The 17751-nt window shown below is 34.8% G+C and overlaps 2 protein-coding genes across 10 annotated transcripts in view; one reads left to right on the top strand and one right to left on the bottom strand.

Annotated features, from left to right (window-relative positions):
• Positions 1-17751, top strand: part of LOC110837427 (UPF0415 protein C7orf25 homolog) — a 306526-nt gene that overhangs the window by 273166 nt on the left and 15609 nt on the right. For 4 of the 8 annotated variants that reach the window (XM_087351164.1, XM_087351170.1, XM_087351169.1 and 1 more), the window contains 4 exons: positions 592-695; positions 1626-2022; positions 2944-3212; positions 4339-15753. In XM_087351164.1, coding sequence (XP_087207290.1) covers positions 592-695; positions 1626-2022; positions 2944-3212; positions 4339-4470 — 902 coding nt within the window. In that variant the 3' untranslated portion in view covers positions 4471-15753. Of the gene's footprint in view, positions 1-591; positions 696-1625; positions 2023-2943; positions 3213-4338; positions 15754-17751 lie in introns of those variants that run through there. The other 4 variants (XM_022079532.2, XM_022079534.2, XM_087351165.1 and 1 more) reach the window with 3 other exon arrangements.
• On the bottom strand, positions 4814-10359 carry LOC110837438 (tetratricopeptide repeat protein 12). Of its 2 annotated transcripts, XM_022079548.2 has the most exons (4): positions 10179-10359; positions 8895-9043; positions 6073-6316; positions 4814-5328 (listed from the first exon to the last, which is right to left on the bottom strand). In XM_022079548.2, the coding sequence occupies exons 1-4, from the start codon at positions 10357-10359 to the stop codon at positions 5294-5296; spliced, it is 609 nt and encodes a 202-aa protein (XP_021935240.1). In that variant the 3' UTR covers positions 4814-5293. The 2 variants fall into 2 exon arrangements, with proteins under 2 accessions (XP_021935240.1, XP_087207297.1); XM_087351171.1 differs by lacking the exon at positions 4814-5328 and having other exon boundaries at positions 5787-6316.

Below are 17751 nucleotides of genomic sequence, written 5' to 3'. Positions count from 1 at the left end.
CTTATTGACCTAAATAGTCATTTATTTTATAAACAGATTTATTGTTATGAATCTAATCACACTGGATATAATTAACTACTTCCTCGTGTATGTAATTAATTAGTCATCAATAGTAAAAATTGTTGAAAAATTGAACTCTGAATTTATGTAACAATTTTTGTACAATGAGCCATTTATATAGAAACATAGTGAAGTGTAATTTAAGTTCATTATAAAATAGGAAAGATATTGCACTGACATGAGCCAATATTAATTAATTTGGCAGGCTTTACTGAAGAGAGACAATATGAAGTTTAATTGAAACTTCTCTGTTGATTTTAGAACAAACATGTGCAGACTGACAGACACAGCCTTCCTTTATACATTTACTTTGTGTGTTTGTACAAGGAATGCATAATTATGTGGTGTTTAGTAACATTATACCTATAAACTTGAGACTGTTTTATAAAATGAGAATACATACACTGGAATACTTGACAACATGGTTCACTTTAGTGCAGAACTTTGTACTAAAACACTGATTGATTTAGTATCACAGAGATTTTGGTTAATACTTGTTTTCTCATTTTATTTATTTTTTATTTGTTTTAGGTGAAGGGGAATTTGGACAGCGAAGTATTGTAGATCATGCAGTAGAATATACTGAATGTGCACATCAGCATCCTCATATTTTCAAAACTCCCAAGGTAATAAATGTATGTTTTTCTCTTTCATGGTTTTGTGAAATAAATATTAAGTTATTCTAAGCAGAAAGTTTCACTATCTTTTTGTGTTTACTCATGATGTGATATGATTATTATAGTTATTCAGATTTTTTGTTCATGAATGTGACCACAGCAAGTTTTTGCTTGCAAGTTGCTGTCCTTGTGTAACAGCAAGGGCGGGGGGGAGAGAGAGAGAATAATTTGTTACACTGCCACTGTTCCACTAGGGTGGAATGTTTTATAGTGTTGTGTGTATCATAGAAAAATACAGCTAGTAATATGGTACAACGAGAGGCATGTGGAAGAATTTCAAATGACTTATTATATGAGGGGAAATTTAGTAGGTGAGGGCAATATTGGAATATTTTAATTGTATGATTGGCAGTCTGGTCATGCTGTAGTTCAAGGTCAAGCAGTGACATGCTGTAAATGTGGTTCATTTATAAAACGTAGTATACTTTGGGCCATATTGACCACCTTATACTGAGTTGTTAAAGAAATCTCTGTTACGGAATGTTCAACACTATCACCGTATAAAACTTTTATTTTTGACTTTATTCTGGGCGTCCCGAGCCACTTCAGTAGATTTCACATCTTGTCATCCTATTTCCATGAAATATGTATTAATGTTTTCTTACCAAGTTCATACCAGTTTCCCAGGTGGCCTCTTTTCATGAGATTTTCTAACTGATTCTTTGTACGCATATGTTGTTTATTAAGATGCAATAAAACGTTTTTCTAGCAGACCTTTCTATAATGACGATTTGTGTGTGCAGCAAGATATACTAATGAACAGTACCTTCGCATACATGAATATGCATGAAAATTTTATTATATTGGAAAACAGTTACTTCAGCTGTAGTGATTTATGACAGTAACAATGCTTATAGATACAAACTTACTGATATAAATTTTTTGCAGGTTGTGTTTCAGTTTGCATGTGGTATTGAAAAGACTTTAGCTGATCGACTTGACTCATTGGGTATTATTGTGTCTGGCAGAAGACTTGGAAATAGTGAGTTACTACTTCAGGAAGGTGACTGTGTAAGTGCTAATGATGATGATGATCTGCAAACTTGTGTATCAAAGAGATATGCAGATGTCCATTGCTCCATTGTAAATTCAGGAACTAGTTCTGTGATTAACTGCAATCATGATGATCAGAAGCTGAATCTTGATGTCACAGCCATGCTGGCATATGTGTCAGGTTTGACGAATGGAAGGTGCAACTTTAAGTTCAAGGAACCAGTGCTTACCCAGCAAGCAGAATGGGAAAGAGCAAAGCCTGTGAAACCAGTGCTGGACCAACTGTTTGAAGGTATGGAATGGTAGGTGACTGATTGAGGGACTGAACTAAAATGAAATTAATTTTAGGCAGGTTATTAATTGAACAATAGACTTCTCCTCATAGACCTAGGTAACTACTTGTTTATAAAGATGAATGGAGGAGATGTTCATAGGTAGAAATAGCTCTAAGAAGAATTGCAGACAGTTGTTGTATGGCAGAAAGAATATTTTGTATGACAACTGATGAATGTAAATGGGTGGGCACCAAAGTGACCCTTGCATCACAACCATTAAGTGATATTTTGTGTGTCTCCTTTCTCTCAGTCCATTAGTAGCCTTATACTTGCAGCCAAGTACAGTATCTTACCTAGCAGGATCTCATGATAGTCACCTGGTCTTATGAAATACCTGCTAAGGTGCAAAATCCTAATTCAGCGAAGGCCTCACAGTCACACAGGATATGAATGGTTTAATGAAGATAAGTATACATGTTGTAATTGGATTAGTTTCAAGATTCACATCGACTGACTAAATAACATCATGTCCTGAAGCTGAAGTACTTTAGATGCCTGTATCTGGCATACGTTAAAGACACTCTTGGCTAGTAAAGAAGTTCTCTGCTTTTATGGTTTATGACCATGTCAAAAAACCCACTGTTAAACGCAGTTCTGAACAATTTGATATCAGTCCACACCATTACAATCTTTCTCTAGAATTTTCTTTTCCTATGGTCTCATTGCTTTAGAGTTTATAACAAGCATTTCTTATTTCATCTGGTGTGATATATATGGGAGAAATGAGAAAAGTGTACAATGTTTTATTGTTGAAATATATCATAGCAAAAATTGTTACTTTTAAAGTGTGTACTATTACTTATAAAATTAATGTTTGTTGCTGCATGCATAAATAAGAATGGAGAACTGTTGCTACTGTATTCTCGATGGTTTGACAGGAAAATCTTTGTTTTGCTGTGAATCAGCAGTGAAAGACTTTCAGTCCATTGTATCAACACTCGGAGGTCCTGGGGAAGTGAGCAGAGCAAATGAGTTGCTGGCCCGCATCACAGTAATTCCTGACATGACATCTCTTCGTGCTCAAGCTCAGCTAAAATTGGGTGGAAAAATCAAACAGAGATCCTTGGCAGTTTTTGGAACTGGTGATGCTGTCAGGGCTGTTACTGTTTCAGCAAACGCAGGTTTTGTTCGTGCTGCTAAATGCCAGGTAATTAGAATTTTGCCATCACATAGTTTGTGTAAATACATATAAAGTAATGCATTTTATTTATTACTTCTCCTTCTTCTTCTTCTTCTATGGCTCTCCAGTCCATATTTGGTCCATGGCCTCTTCAATTCTCCTCTTCCATTTGGTCCTTCTGTTAGGTCCGTCTGTCTGAGGTTGAGGTTTCGAAACATCTTCCTTTTTACGGTGCAAGGTTGTTAGCCTTGCGACCAACCCCCAACCTGGAGGACCAGGGTACCTGTCTTAGTCTGACCTCTCCCCCTCGACCAATCTGGCTAGGGAGGCCCTACCAGTAGCTATGCTACCGCCAGCATAGCTCTTGGGATCACTGAGGTACTCGAGCCCTACCACCACGACAAGGTGCAGGTACCATTAAGTATTTTATTTATTACTAACATACATGAAACAGACTAAATTTTGGATTGCACACTGCAAGGTTCTGAAGTTTACTTTGAGTGAAAGTCATTCCTCATTTCTCGGTCTGTTACCACTGGCATTTTTAAGAGAATTTTATTACATTTTATACTGAAAACTCCATTAATATAGTAGATTTATATTCACTGTGCCCAGACAGGTTTGTACTTTTCTTAAAGGCTTAAATAAATTTTTATGCATATCTAAGTACTCAACACAGCAAAAATTACAAGTTGATAGATGTTATGAACTTTAGTGAAGCAAGTATGTTGTGCTGTACATTTATTTTATACATTGGGAAGTTTTAGGAAATATACCTTTTTACATACCAGTACAAAGAAATTGCATTGTTTCTCTCAAATTGCAATTTGCATCATAGTCATTGTGTGTAGGAGGAGAGTACCCCAAGAATATTACTATATTGACTTGCTATGATCAAAACTGGTTCATATTTGAACTGCCTTTTTGCATAGTACTCATTATCAGAGCAGGCCATGAATATGATGGAACATAAATTAATGTATGGCTATGGAATATCCAGGTTATTTGGCAATTGCATAAGGATTTCATAAGACAAGTGAAATGTAATCTTCATTTTGAATCTGAAGTACATGAAGTTCATAAACTTGCAACTGCTGCTGTCTGCAAGTTGGCTGCAAGCAGTTTTAGAGAGGTTCTTGTTTTATTTTATCAGGGTGTGGAATTTGCTGTATTTGTTCATGAATCCCGTGCTCTTACCGAAGGAAAGGAGCATGATGCTAGAGCTCTGGTTCTTACATGTGATTCCAAAATACAGCCTGTTGGTTCCGATGTGAACAGAAGATGATACTTGTTACCAAGGTAGGGATCAACATTTGTGTGTTGTATTAGTACTTTTTGAAGCTACATTTAACTGCAGAACATGAAACATGCAATTTATTGTTATGTAGTACAAGGCTGTGAATTTATGGGTGTCAGGCTCATTAAAGTGGAAGCTGTAAGTCTCAGCATTCCAGCTTCCAATTTTAATAATGTTCTTTAGTATAAGTACCATATATTCTCACAATTTATGCATTTTTCCCACATTATTTTCTAAAGTGGTTGAATAAATTATGTAATTTGTTGAGGAGGCTCAGGTTTACAAATGAGACAGGTTATTAGTGTACAGAAAATTAACATTGTGACAGAGGTAATGTATAATTTGTTTATTTATTTCAAGTTTCATTGACACATTACATGAGACTTAATTATATAAAGTCACTACTCAAGCTGACTTTTTGCAACAAATTTCTTTCACATTCATGCATAAACAGAGACAAACATTGCACAAAAATAAATCACATTTTAGTGCAAAATATGGGTACATAAATTATAAGATACACTATGGCGTTTCTTCTGGTGCCTAATATTTTACCTTGCAGACATCTGACGGTTTTCTTTGGGGGGAGGTAGTACAACACTTTTGAAGAAATGAGCATTCCTTGAAAACAGAAAAATTGTATTTTCTTTCTTGCAATTGTAATGAAACTCTTTGTCTCAAAGATAAGTGATACAGAAGTGATAATATCTATTATGGATTGATATGTCTAACTTGTTAGATAGCAGTGCATTTAGCTTTGAGAAGATGAATAGGTCATATTTAATTTATTGGTTAATAATTTAATGTTTGCTCATTTTGTTGCTGTGGCTTCAAAAGACATATATTCTGTAAAAAATAAAACATAAATGAAAGTGTAATTAATAAATTAAAGGTATGTTATAGCCAGATATTCCATGTATTTTACTAGGTATGTGAACTGTTTATTAAAATTCAAGCTCTGTTACTTATCTATTTTCATGTGATTTAGCTTATATTTGTTGCTCAAGCTTACCATTCCAGTAAGTTACAGATACTGAATTAGTGCATCCACTCATAACTCAGCATATTGAAATATACAACATACATGCAGAATCTTATGTTGTGTTAGAATTATAATATAAAAATGAGGGGAGAAATTTAGCATATTTTTTAATATATAATGTAATTAGCCATAAGTTGACATGATGTAACAGTGAATAAAGATTTTGTTAACTGGGGGTGATTGTTTACAGAATAGTTGAATTTTGAATAGAAGTATCTGTAATTTTGTTGTTACTTCTAAAGATTGGATTTTGTTTTCATGACAGCTTGAATTTGAATTTAATGAATTCACTAATAACTTCCATTAGTGGCACATAATTGTTGTTAAGTGATAAAGAACTTAATAGACCATTCAGTATTTGAAGATAGCTTAAAAGGTAAAACAAGCAGAATATAAAAAAAAACATTAGTACGGGGGACGTTAATACACGAGAAAACTGCAATTAAATATATTAGCATATTTGTAAAAATAATTTAAGTCAATTAAGTAAATTATACTATTATAGGATGTGAGGAAGTGTGACAATTTTCGTCTCATAAATAATGTACCTTGTATCTGTGCTTTGCTGCCAGGATTCCGTGACTCTGCTTCTTTAAGGCAATCAGTAGCTTTACTTTCTTCTCCCATTTCATGATAAGCTTGAGCTTTATACAGCCAAGCTTTTAAATTGTTTTTATTTAATCTGTGTGCCAACTCACAGTCAGAAATAACACGAGAGTAAAGATGTAAGTTGAGGCATGTCAGAGCTCGGTTTGTATAAAGTAAGCAGCAGTCCTTGACTTGTTCAATTGCCTAAATTAAAATAAAAAAAGTCAGTTCAGTCTTGAATTAAAAAGGTTTGTCCAAATATAATTTAAAATTTTAAGTCAGAGTTAATCATATTGATAGTTTTCTGTTATGGAAATGTCATTATGGCATATAGTTTGCATTAGCCAATTGGTTAATCAAAATATGTGAATTTATGTGTGTATTATTTGGCCATACCATAGCTCAGGTAGCTGGTACTGGCTTCTTACCGTGGAAACTCAGGTTCAGTCCAAGGTGAGATTCACGATGGGCAAAGTGGCACTGGAGTAGGTTTTCTTTTAAGTTCTGTGGGTTTCCCCTCCTAATCATCATTTCACCATTGCTCTATCCTTATCCATCACAGCCCCATGTCATAATAACCCTGATCAAGCAGCACATTATCGAACCCTCAGTCCTAAGTTAGGGGCTTTATCTGCAACTTCACATTTGCCTGGCCTGAGTAAAGGCAGTTCGTTATGGAACACTCTTCAATAATGATTAACTCCCTTATAATGTGAAAGCAGCAGTTTATATGCTTAATGTCAGGAATTGTGGGAGTCACCACATTGTATTTCAGCACACACAAGAAATTGTGTACATCAATATAATACAATAATTTTATTCACCGTCTTTACACAAGCTTATAGATTGTTAAAATCACATAAAATTAAATTTAAAATTATAACATTTCAACATATGATATTGTTACATTTTTATTTTTAAAATGACGACATGTTTCGATGTTCATTCCATCATCGTCAGGTCTATCAATTAAAATTAAAAACTGTTGCACTTGCTGCCCTGCGTATACTGATTTGTTCTACCCGTTAGATTTTATTTGTTTAACCTCCAGGCTTCTTCCATTTAATTTTTGAAGACTGCGCCTGGATGTCTTAAATCTGCAAAATCAATTTTAATTTTCATATCCTGATCCTGGCTACTGACATAGGAAATGGAATAATTTTAAAGAATTACTCAATATATCGTAATACAAGCAAAAGAAAAGTAATCACAAAATATTTAAAGTATTATAACATACCGGGTTGTGTGTGAGGTGCGTGTCCGATATTACGGAGCTGTAGACTGCAACTAAGCTGTGAGTATCGTGTATGGCTATATATATTGGGTGAAAGTTGTTTAGGGGGTTGGGTCGATGGACTGTAGAATGTTAAATATCGGATTGTTCGTGTAGATGTTACTGTCGTTTAATGCAAGATTTTGTTTATGTGTTCTTTGTATATGATATTTTTCTATGGTGTCTCTATGTCGCTTGTTTTGTATTATTTTTATAATGTCCATTGTTTGTTCTATTTTGTTGTATGTATGTCCTGTGTTTAATATATGCTTTGCATATGCTGAATGATCTTTATTGTGTTTAATTGCTGTAATATGCTCTTTGTATCTTTGACTAAAGGTGCGTCCGGTTTGGCCTATATAGGTTAACGGGCAATCATTGCATTTTAACCTATATATGCCTGGTTTTTCGTATTAAACAAATAAAATCTAACGGGTAGAACAAATCAGTATACGCAGGGCAGCAAGTGCAACAGTTTTTAATTTTAATTGATAGACCTGACGATGATGGAATGAACATCGAAACATGTCGTCATTTTAAAAATAAAAATGTAACAATATCATATGTTGAAATGTTATAATTTTAAATTTAATTTTATGTGATTTTAACAATCTATAAGCTTGTGTAAAGACGGTGAATAAAATTATTGTATTGAAGAACACAAGCATGACGCAATTAAGATATAAATCAATATAATGTTTAATTTGAGGTTAACTGACGTGTATGTAGACATCTTGGCCTGGTTCATACACACAGTTACATATCCTTGCCTGCTTTACAAAACTTGAAGGTGTATCTTGATAAAGATGTTATCTTAAAATATGCATGGTGTAATTTATAGGTCTGGCACAAATATAAGGGTGGGTTTTGTTCATTGGAATATGGGTTAAAAAAAGCCTCCTCTCCATTATTTTCTTTCTGAAATCTCAGGCATGGCATCATACTTTTGTTGTTACCTTCTTGCCCTTGCAGTGAAGGCAAGAGAGGAAGATAAGGGTGTGATGCCAAGGTTACACAGCAATCAAACAAACATTTGGCATTGCATTTCAGTATCACCATTGCCATTAGTGATTTAGGTTACAGTGTTCAAATTCCTTGCCTCTGCTCTGTAAATTTAATTCATTTTGTTAATCTTAGTTAGTGGAAAAGATTAAGCACGTTGATGATAAACGCTGTTCAAACACTAGCTGAATCAGTGTTAAAATCAATTTATGATTGACATTTTGTGAAAATTAAAGTTTATTCTCTTCAAGAAATGCTAGATATAGATTTCTATTATGGGAATGCAAATGAGAACAGCAGTGAAGCCAAGAGGTCATGTATGACACTTTGAGCTTTTGCCATGAAATTTCCACTCTAAGTGTGGAGGGGAAGTAACAAGTAGATGTTGCAGCTTGGAAAGGAGGCTTTTCCAGACATATTTTCATGTATCATTCTGGTGTATAGGAATCTCCCTTGAATTTGTTCCAGACATTTAAGTTATGCATTATATAGTATTTTAAAATCCACCTTATTGTAGAGGTCCAGTGCCTTTTCATAATCTTTAGCCCTGAAGGCTTCATTGGCTTTTTTCTTATAGCCATCAGCAATTGCCTTCCGTTCTCTTCTGTCAGCTGCTCTTGTGCTTGCATCTTTCTCTACATAAGCCATGAATGCTTCTGCAAAGCATGCAAGACATTTATAATTCATATGATGAGGAAGAAAACTACATTTTGTGTGTGTGTGTGTAAAAATATATGAAGTATTGCTTGCTTCCATAACAATAAAAAATTTATGATGAATAGCTGAATAATTATCAGCTGTTTAGAGGAGTCCCTCTACAGTTAATTTATGAATGACTTCATTTTCTGTTGTTTCTTCACCTGACTGTTTCAACACTGTTACATTGTCAGTTATGTTGGTAACTTCGGCAGAGTCCTTTGTCAGAAGCTAGTCAAATTCCCACCTTTCATGGAATCTGAATGTTCATTACTCTGTTCACAACTGCATACCACCAGTCCCTATCATGAGCTAGGTGAATCCAGTCTTAACTTTGCAACATTCATTTATACAGAGTGTTCCATTTAAAATGCAACTGTAAATACTTTGCACGATGCATTTCATGCACAGTTTGAAGTAGTCCGTGGCAATATTTAATTCTTGCAGCTGATGATTGAAATTGCTAAGGCCATAATTTCAGGTGTTTTATCACTCAGTAAGCACTTATCTCAGACATACACTTACTGAGCCCTGAAATTTTGTTACCATTTGATGTATTATTGTTGTATTCAGCACTTCCTTTCCAGGATATGCATTACTATATGTTTTATGAACAGCAATAAACAATTTTGATACAAAGTGATGTTTGAGAATGAACATATGTTTTGAATACACCGTGTTTGCACCTGTGCAAAATTTGTACACCTTGCATGAGCAACAGCCAAGCAGTCAGGGTAATCTTGACTCAAGTGTAACAGGGATGGACCTGCTTCTGATTTAATTTTCATACCGCAATACATGGTTGATGGTTTGCACGTGAATGGTACACTCTGTATTGTGATTTTATTGCATTGCATTCTATTGACAGGAAGTGGACATATACTCAGTTTTCTATGCATTTACTTCTGAACCAATCTTCTTACTAGCATCTAAAAGAATTTTTATTTATTTATAGTATCTCTATTTTCATCCAATATTATCTTTATTTACACTTCCTCCTTGTTTTCGTGGTTCTTTAACTTGTCTGTCATTGATGAACATATAATTGGGTCTTCTGTAATACTGTAACCAGAATCAATATACCAGATGTCTTACCAGGTGAAATATCTTCACTTTGCAATGGATTACTTTCAGAGGCTTTCTTATTTATAATGGTTTTGTTTATCTTGACTCTAAGACCATCAGAATCAAATGTAACATTTCCTTCTGTGTTATGAAGAAAGAGGTCAGCCCTCTGGGTAGCCTTTACAACTACAGCTGGATCTTCTGACTTCATGCCCTTTAAGATAGAATCTGAAAATGAAATATATATATATACACTCAGTGCAACAAAAATCAAGCACTTCAAATTTTCTAAATCCCAAACTGGAAGTGATGTAAGCATAGTTCCAGTCATTTATAATCTTCTTGTATTTGTCTGTACATGGCTTTTCTCTGCCTTCCATTAACTACAATTGATGATTGATGCTAGATGTATATGAAGCGGGGTCCGCAGTGGCCGCGCGATCTGAGGCGTTGGCCTTGTGCTGCTTGATCGCTGGGACCGTGGGTTCGAATCCCACTCAAGCCATGGATGTTTGTCTGCGATTTTCTGTGTTGTGCTGTCCTGTGTACAGGTAGAGGCCTTGCGACGGGCCGATCCCTCATCCAAGGAGTCCTACCAAAATGTCTATAGATCAAACCAGCGAAAAGTTGGGACCCGCAGTGCTCAGGCACTTGAAGAACAGGTCGTTCCCAGTATCCCAGTATATGAAGCAACGACACCAATATGTTTGCATAATTTTAAGAAAAATGTGCATTAATGTTAATGACTTTTCTGAATAGTGTGACAAATTCTGACAAAAAAGTAGAGCTGAAAGATATTTTTTGCTGAGCTGGCCAAGTTAACTTGTAGGCAAGTCACAAGTGTAGGGGACAAGTGTTGAAGTGAAGATTGCATTTGTGAATTCAAGTCCTGGTGCCTGCATACATTTTTCTTTTAATGATTATATAGTATCCACATGCATTTCTGAAAATGATTTTGATTGCACTCTTGGAGTTACATGCATTCATTCTTAATGTAGTACTGTATATGTAACACGGATAATGAATAAAAGTCAATGTTGAACATGATACAAATAACACAATAACGACATGAAGTCCTGGTAGACTGCAGAGAGTTAGTTTTGCAGCAGTGAAATTAACAAAATGATTCTGCATCAGTGTTCTAGTCTGTGACATTTTGATAGTATCATCATCTTGTGACAGAATAATGTATTTATATTAATGCCTGATGAGGCTAATATTCTGTACAAGGGGATTACATTTAGACTCCAGGTCTTAACATAGCAAGTCATAAATAAAATGATGTAGTAATTGTGCAAGGTTAGCACACCTAAGCGTTCACAAGCTTTATCTTAGCTGTATCGCATAAGAATACATTAATTTATACAGCACACAGTGCTGTTTACTTACTAATTTCTTCAACCTTCTGGAGAAAATTATTATATTCCTCATCCATATTAGACAGCAGGTGTAAGTTACAGTTACTTATATTTGTATAAGCTTGTTTATTCTAGGAGTCTTACTGTATCCATGGCAACAGATAACTTTGTAAAGAAATTTGCCCCTATAAGGAAATTATTGATTTCATGGTAGTGAAGAAAATCTAGGTAACTATCTAACTTGGCAGGTTAATTACTTATTCAGAACATGTTACATGCATGCAAGCCACATGTTATGGGTGGATAAGAGTGTAATTACAATGCGTATAATGCCACTTATATGGCTTGCTTCCAGATACCTGAGGTTTTATTTCAGTAATTTGTGTCTTGATAGCATATTTCTAAACTTCATAATGGAACCAGGCAGAATACTGATCTATACACATCAGTACATGATCTAGACTTCCAGCCATTTGTACTGAATTTTTCACAGAACTTTCACTTCACCACTGGCTGATGACCAAAAATATGTCAGTACACTGAGCCGTGTATGACTCAAGACTGGTTTGTACTGCCATCCCCACCCCCAGTGTAATCTTACTCTCGCCGGCCTTCCCCCTTCCCCCGATTCCTTTCTGTGTCATCTTACCGGTATTGGGGAGGGCAGTCTGTTCTGACCAAGCTTGAGAGCAAGGTGCTCTGCGTACTGGCCTGGAGTTGTTCCGGTAAAACGAGTTATTGATCTTATTTTATATATTTATAGCTTTTTTTTTCTTCTCTTTAAATTTTTTTTTGTATTGGAGAGTTTGGTCGGAACTGGCTTGGGCGAGTGCAGTCCCATCTGATTTCTCGGCTGTTCTTGGACGTAAATCTTGTTGTTTTTTTGTAAGACATTAGGAGTGATTATTTGTCATTATATTGTTTTAACAAACTTTTGTTTGTTTGTTCTTGAAGTAAATCTTGTTGTTTTTTTGTAAGGCATTGTGAATGATTATTTGTTATTATATTGTTTCAATAAACTGATTTGTTTGTTTTGTTCTTGGATGTAAATCTCAAATCTTCTCCAGGCATGGTGCAACACAAATAAATGGTGGTATTTTTAAACAAATGGGCACACAAATTGGAACGGTTTAAAGGATAGAGGATGGAAACAGATAATAACATCTTAGAAGTATTTAATTTTGAGTATAAATCTAAAATACATACAAAAATACATAATTATAAATGTAAGTTCCCAAATATATATTCATTAATAATGCACACTTCAACATAATTGTAGTCAGAAATATCCATAATTTCATAAATGAAAGTTTATTTAAATATACATGATATCATAATTATGTGGCCAACAAAGTCTAAATTCTTATAGAAGTCAGACTTTTGACATGATATGCAATATATTCTCAATTGTCTGGTTTTGTGGGTAACAGGAGACATAAATAAGATAAATACAGTTAACATTTACTGTCTGTCACACAACTCATGCACTACTCAGTTTGCCATACTAGCTTACTGCTAAACCATTAAACCAGGAGTCCAACCAGCAGCTCATTAGTCCCCTACTGCTGTATGATACACATGAGAATGTGAAGATTCATTTCACAGTGGCAGAATGCAACTCGTAAACTTGTTCATAAACATGATTATCTCTAAACGTTCAGTGCAATTACCATAATAGTTTGATCTGGCCCCCATCCAGTACAAATTCAGTTCATTAAACATATGATTTGTTCTCATAACTTCCTCATGATCCTGAAACTACAAATCTTCTAGAAATGGTCTCACTTGAAGACATTCAGAGAATTGTGACAGAACTTAAAAGACTTACATGGAATGATTTCCAACATTGTTGCCAGACATCTCGTAGCTGTTGGAATTCATGTTTAAGGTCACAAGATGAGTACTTTTAAGGTTACCACACTCGCTATAAATAGCAGCAATATATAGTTTACAGAATTGGTTCAGTTATTTCTTAGATCTTGTATCCCTACTTGTACAGTTAAACAATTCTGAGTACTGTAGTTCCTTTGTTAGATTAAGTAGATATTGCATTCTAGACTTTATTTCAGTAAGAAAGATGGAAATGAAAAATACAGACAAATGAGAATTCATTGTTCAAATATAATAACTTAATTACTGAATGGACAGGAACTGTTGCAGTGAGATTGTTTCGTGAGTAATATGAACAGGTAAATTATATAATGTATAAAATCTACAAAAATATCATATCTTGTTTTTATAAAAAAATACATGTTATATAACATTTACAGTATAAAATTTTTGCTGGTAAGATACCTATACAAACATGTAAATAATCAGTCACAAAGTTTTATTATTGAATTTGTCTTCCTAGTGTAAATTTAATTAATTGCCCTCACTATTATCACATAAAAGTTTGTTGTCATGTAGTTTTTACAGAAAAGTATCACATTTCATTCTATAATGTACAAAGCATTTGAGGAAAACAGATCATTTCACAACAGAGTGTCAGTTCTCAGTCCAATAAACTTTAATTTCTAATTCAGTCAATATCTTATCCATGAGTAATAGCATGCATGTGATCCTGATTTACATACAATATTTAAGGTCATCTGCACAATGGCTGGAATCTGATATCTTCACCTGCATTATCTTAACTTCCATGCACACTTAAGTAGAACATGAGAGATTCTTATTCTGTTAAGTGCTTGCAGTTGGTGAGGGACCATGTATGAGAAGTAAAAAACGACAGAGATGATGTTTTACGGCAAAAGCAGCGGTAAAGTTTGTGAAGTTTACCACAGAGAAAATCTTGAAAATGCTATCATGTCTCTGTCTGATGTAGGAACAGCACATCTCTTTGTCAGTAGCATTTCTCATACATGTCATATCAGGTTATTGTTCTTATACATGCTTGTTCAGGTATTGTATTAAAGTCAAATAAGTGTTTCTGTGTATGTGTTGTTAATGTCTCCCGTTGATGAGGACAGAGGACACACAAATTGGATCTGTTTCTGGTATTACATTTTATTTGTATTATATAATATATTTCCAGCTTACTGTGTAAATATGTGTTTCTCTTTTTAATTTGAAACTATTCTGGTTGTAATAATGTTTTCTTGAAGTATTTGAATATGTAGGCACTGACTGTCTGTTACAAGATAACCCATTATTTAAAGTGAAGGGCTACAACAGTAGAAATATTACTCATAAATTCTATTGTTGACAAAGATAATCAACAGCACAGATATTAGAGAGATGCATAGTTTATGCATTGTATTGCACCGTATTTCATTAAATATACATGTAAAGATTGAAGTGTTTGAAAGCCTTTCCATGTTGGCTTTTATTTAAAGAAACCTCTGTCCAAAAGTGTTTAAGATAACACAAAATTTGTACTGATGAATGGCTGCAAATAGCCAGCTTTAACTCCAAGACACAATTCTTTCACACATCTCAGGCACCAAAAATTACTGATCAGAAGGGCCTGCACTTTTAAGCAAGATACCTTATGTGTAGCATGGAAATGGAAATGAGAATACTTTGTTTTGATTGTCTCGCATTTCTTGGTGGTCTATCGCTATGCATCTCTCTGTCTGGGCCATTGTGCACAGTTTACCTTCTTACCTCATTTAAGATTCAGTAATCTGTGTGATAAGCTTCTGTTTTGTCGTTACTTGTGACCATTCTTGCGATGAGTATACATATGGTACTTTGTGTCAAAAAGGGCTCCACAGGTGCAAACAAAAGGCTCTGCACCAGCTTTATGCATGATGGTAACGTGTGTCCTGAGAGTTGCTGCATCTCGATAAATCCTCCGACACTGAGGACAAGGTCGTGGTTCATGAAATGCTAGCTTACGCTTATGACTGCCTCCACTTCTAGGCTCTGTAAAGACAAATACATAGAATTGGTTGGAACAGTGTGAAGGAATGACAGCACATGTTTATGCCTGTGTACATTTATTTGAAAAGTAATATAAACATGTGGTTGTTGTGGTGTGATGAAGTGTGTGAATTATTTTCAAAATAACATAATGACTTTAAGGATGGACTGGTAAATTGCTTAAGGTGACTTCAACTCTTATCTTAGGTTTTTACAGAACAAATTATGTACCTTCTTTGGTTGTTACTGTATGGCCAACAAGTGGAACATTTTGAAAGTTACCATCAACTATGAAGTTACCGTAAGAGTCTGAACTACAAGTAATATTTAATATGTAAAACTTGGATATCTCCAAGAAAAAATAAAATTCATCCTTCATTAAACATTCTTTATTCTGAGAATCAGTTCCCATAACATCTGTTTATGGCTGGTTGATTTCTAATGCCTCCAGGGACCTTTCCTGGCACTGCCAACCTTAGATCAAGCTAGAATCGAAGGTGGCTGTCTTCTGGGATGTTGCACCATGTATTTTGGTGGATATTGACTGATGTTTCAGAGGAGTTTGTTGCCTCCATCATCAGGATGATGAGTCACTCATCACCTTGATGGTAGAGGCAGTAAGCTCTGAAATGTCAGTATCTACCAGACTACATGATGCAACATCCCAGAATATAGCCACTGTTTCCTTCTATCTGGAGAAAGATAATGCTATGCAGTGTGTTATATCATTTGTTATTTAGATGTCCAAAGAAAATATTCCCAGGCTAAATAACTTACTATCATAGAAAGTACTGAAAATGCTACACCTCAACCAACATAATAAAACTGATAAGTAATAACATGAGGTATTGATGTCATATGAGCATATCACATCACATACCACATAGAGCACTGAAAATTTGATCTGGTTTTGTGGATGTAACCACAGATACATTGAAATTGAAAATAATCAATAGTGAGGAAGATTGGTCACATTCCTTTAGTACAAATTGTAACGACCTGTGTGACATTTGACGTGGTCACTTTATCCATGTTGCTGTAAGACATTCAGTAAAACTGAGTTTCTTAACATTTCTGGCAGTGGCAGTAGACAATTCATAAGTATTCTTGTTAGTGAAACTTTGTTAGCTTTTACTAGTTTCATGATGCAGAATCTCCCAGAAGCAATTTGTACTCAGTAAGATTCATAATTGGTATCACATAAGCTTGCCACTTAGATCCGGTTCACCCCTTCAAGCCTTCGTCTTCAAGATCCATTTTAATATCATCTCTCTGTTCCTAAGCCTCCAAACTTGGCTCTTCCCATGACATTTACAGGCCAAAATGTTATGTGAAGTTCTTGTTTCCTACTCATCTCATCCTAATCAAAACTGATAATTCTTTACACACTGTCTTATTTTTTAAGCATTGCTGTTGCAGTAATGGCTGCTAAAGTGTATGCACAGCATCTGTTCATCACCCTTTAATCTGGGCCCAAAGAAAAGATCTACATTGTAAAATTGTGCTTATACCACCACAGATTTCCTAGTCTTCTTGTGAAGAAAAATTAATTTCAATCTGCTTCATATCTCTTTCTGTTAAGATACTCACTTTACTTTAACTGAAATCAGTGAACTTTTGTGTGTCATTGGATCATGATTTTCCTTTAGATTTAACAAGCACATAGTAGTAAGGCACAATTTAACACCTATCTTCAGAATTATATCTCTCAGAAAGTCAAAGTCCACATGCAGCCTATAAAACTGAGCAGATAATAACGTGTTTGACATATATTTGGGGAGTCTCTGGTTTGAATCTTGATGGCAGTTATCCAGCCAGGTAATTTTTGTGTTTTTCTCAACTCCTCCATGTGAATACCAGGATAACATTTTAAAATAAGTCATGACTGCATCCTCTGCAGTCCTTTCCATTTCACCAAATACAGTCATTCTTTTCATCTCATCCAGCAATAAATAATCCTTAAGTTAATTTAATGTTGTGAACATAAAACCAAATTCTGTGTTATCAGACTGATGATAATCTGTTATTTCCAGAATGAGTTATTTCATCTCACAGATAACTTCTCCCTTTGGAAAAGTCACTCTGACAATCTGGTCTTACACATAATACATGATTGTTCCATTAATTATACAATTTGTTAAGATTAGCTCAACCAGGGGGCCCAACAAAGTAGGGTTTTGACCTCCCACTGATTGCCTGAAGATGGGAGTAGAACCAGCATCTGAAATGCCATTGTTTTCCTTGCTGCCTCCATCATCAGGGTGATTATCACCCTGACAATGGAGACAGCATTAAACCCAGAAGACAGCCATCTTCATACTCATCACTATGAGAACCTCAAATCCTACACAGAACTTTCTTGCTTTTTTTTAAACAAGTCT

This window comes from Zootermopsis nevadensis, unplaced genomic scaffold (genome assembly GCF_977971745.1).
Source record: "Zootermopsis nevadensis isolate Lab colony 2312 unplaced genomic scaffold, Znev_1.0 Znev_ptg000018l, whole genome shotgun sequence".
Classification (NCBI taxonomy): Eukaryota; Metazoa; Arthropoda; class Insecta; order Blattodea; family Termopsidae; genus Zootermopsis; species Zootermopsis nevadensis.
This window is presented reverse-complemented; position numbering and strand designations above follow the sequence as displayed.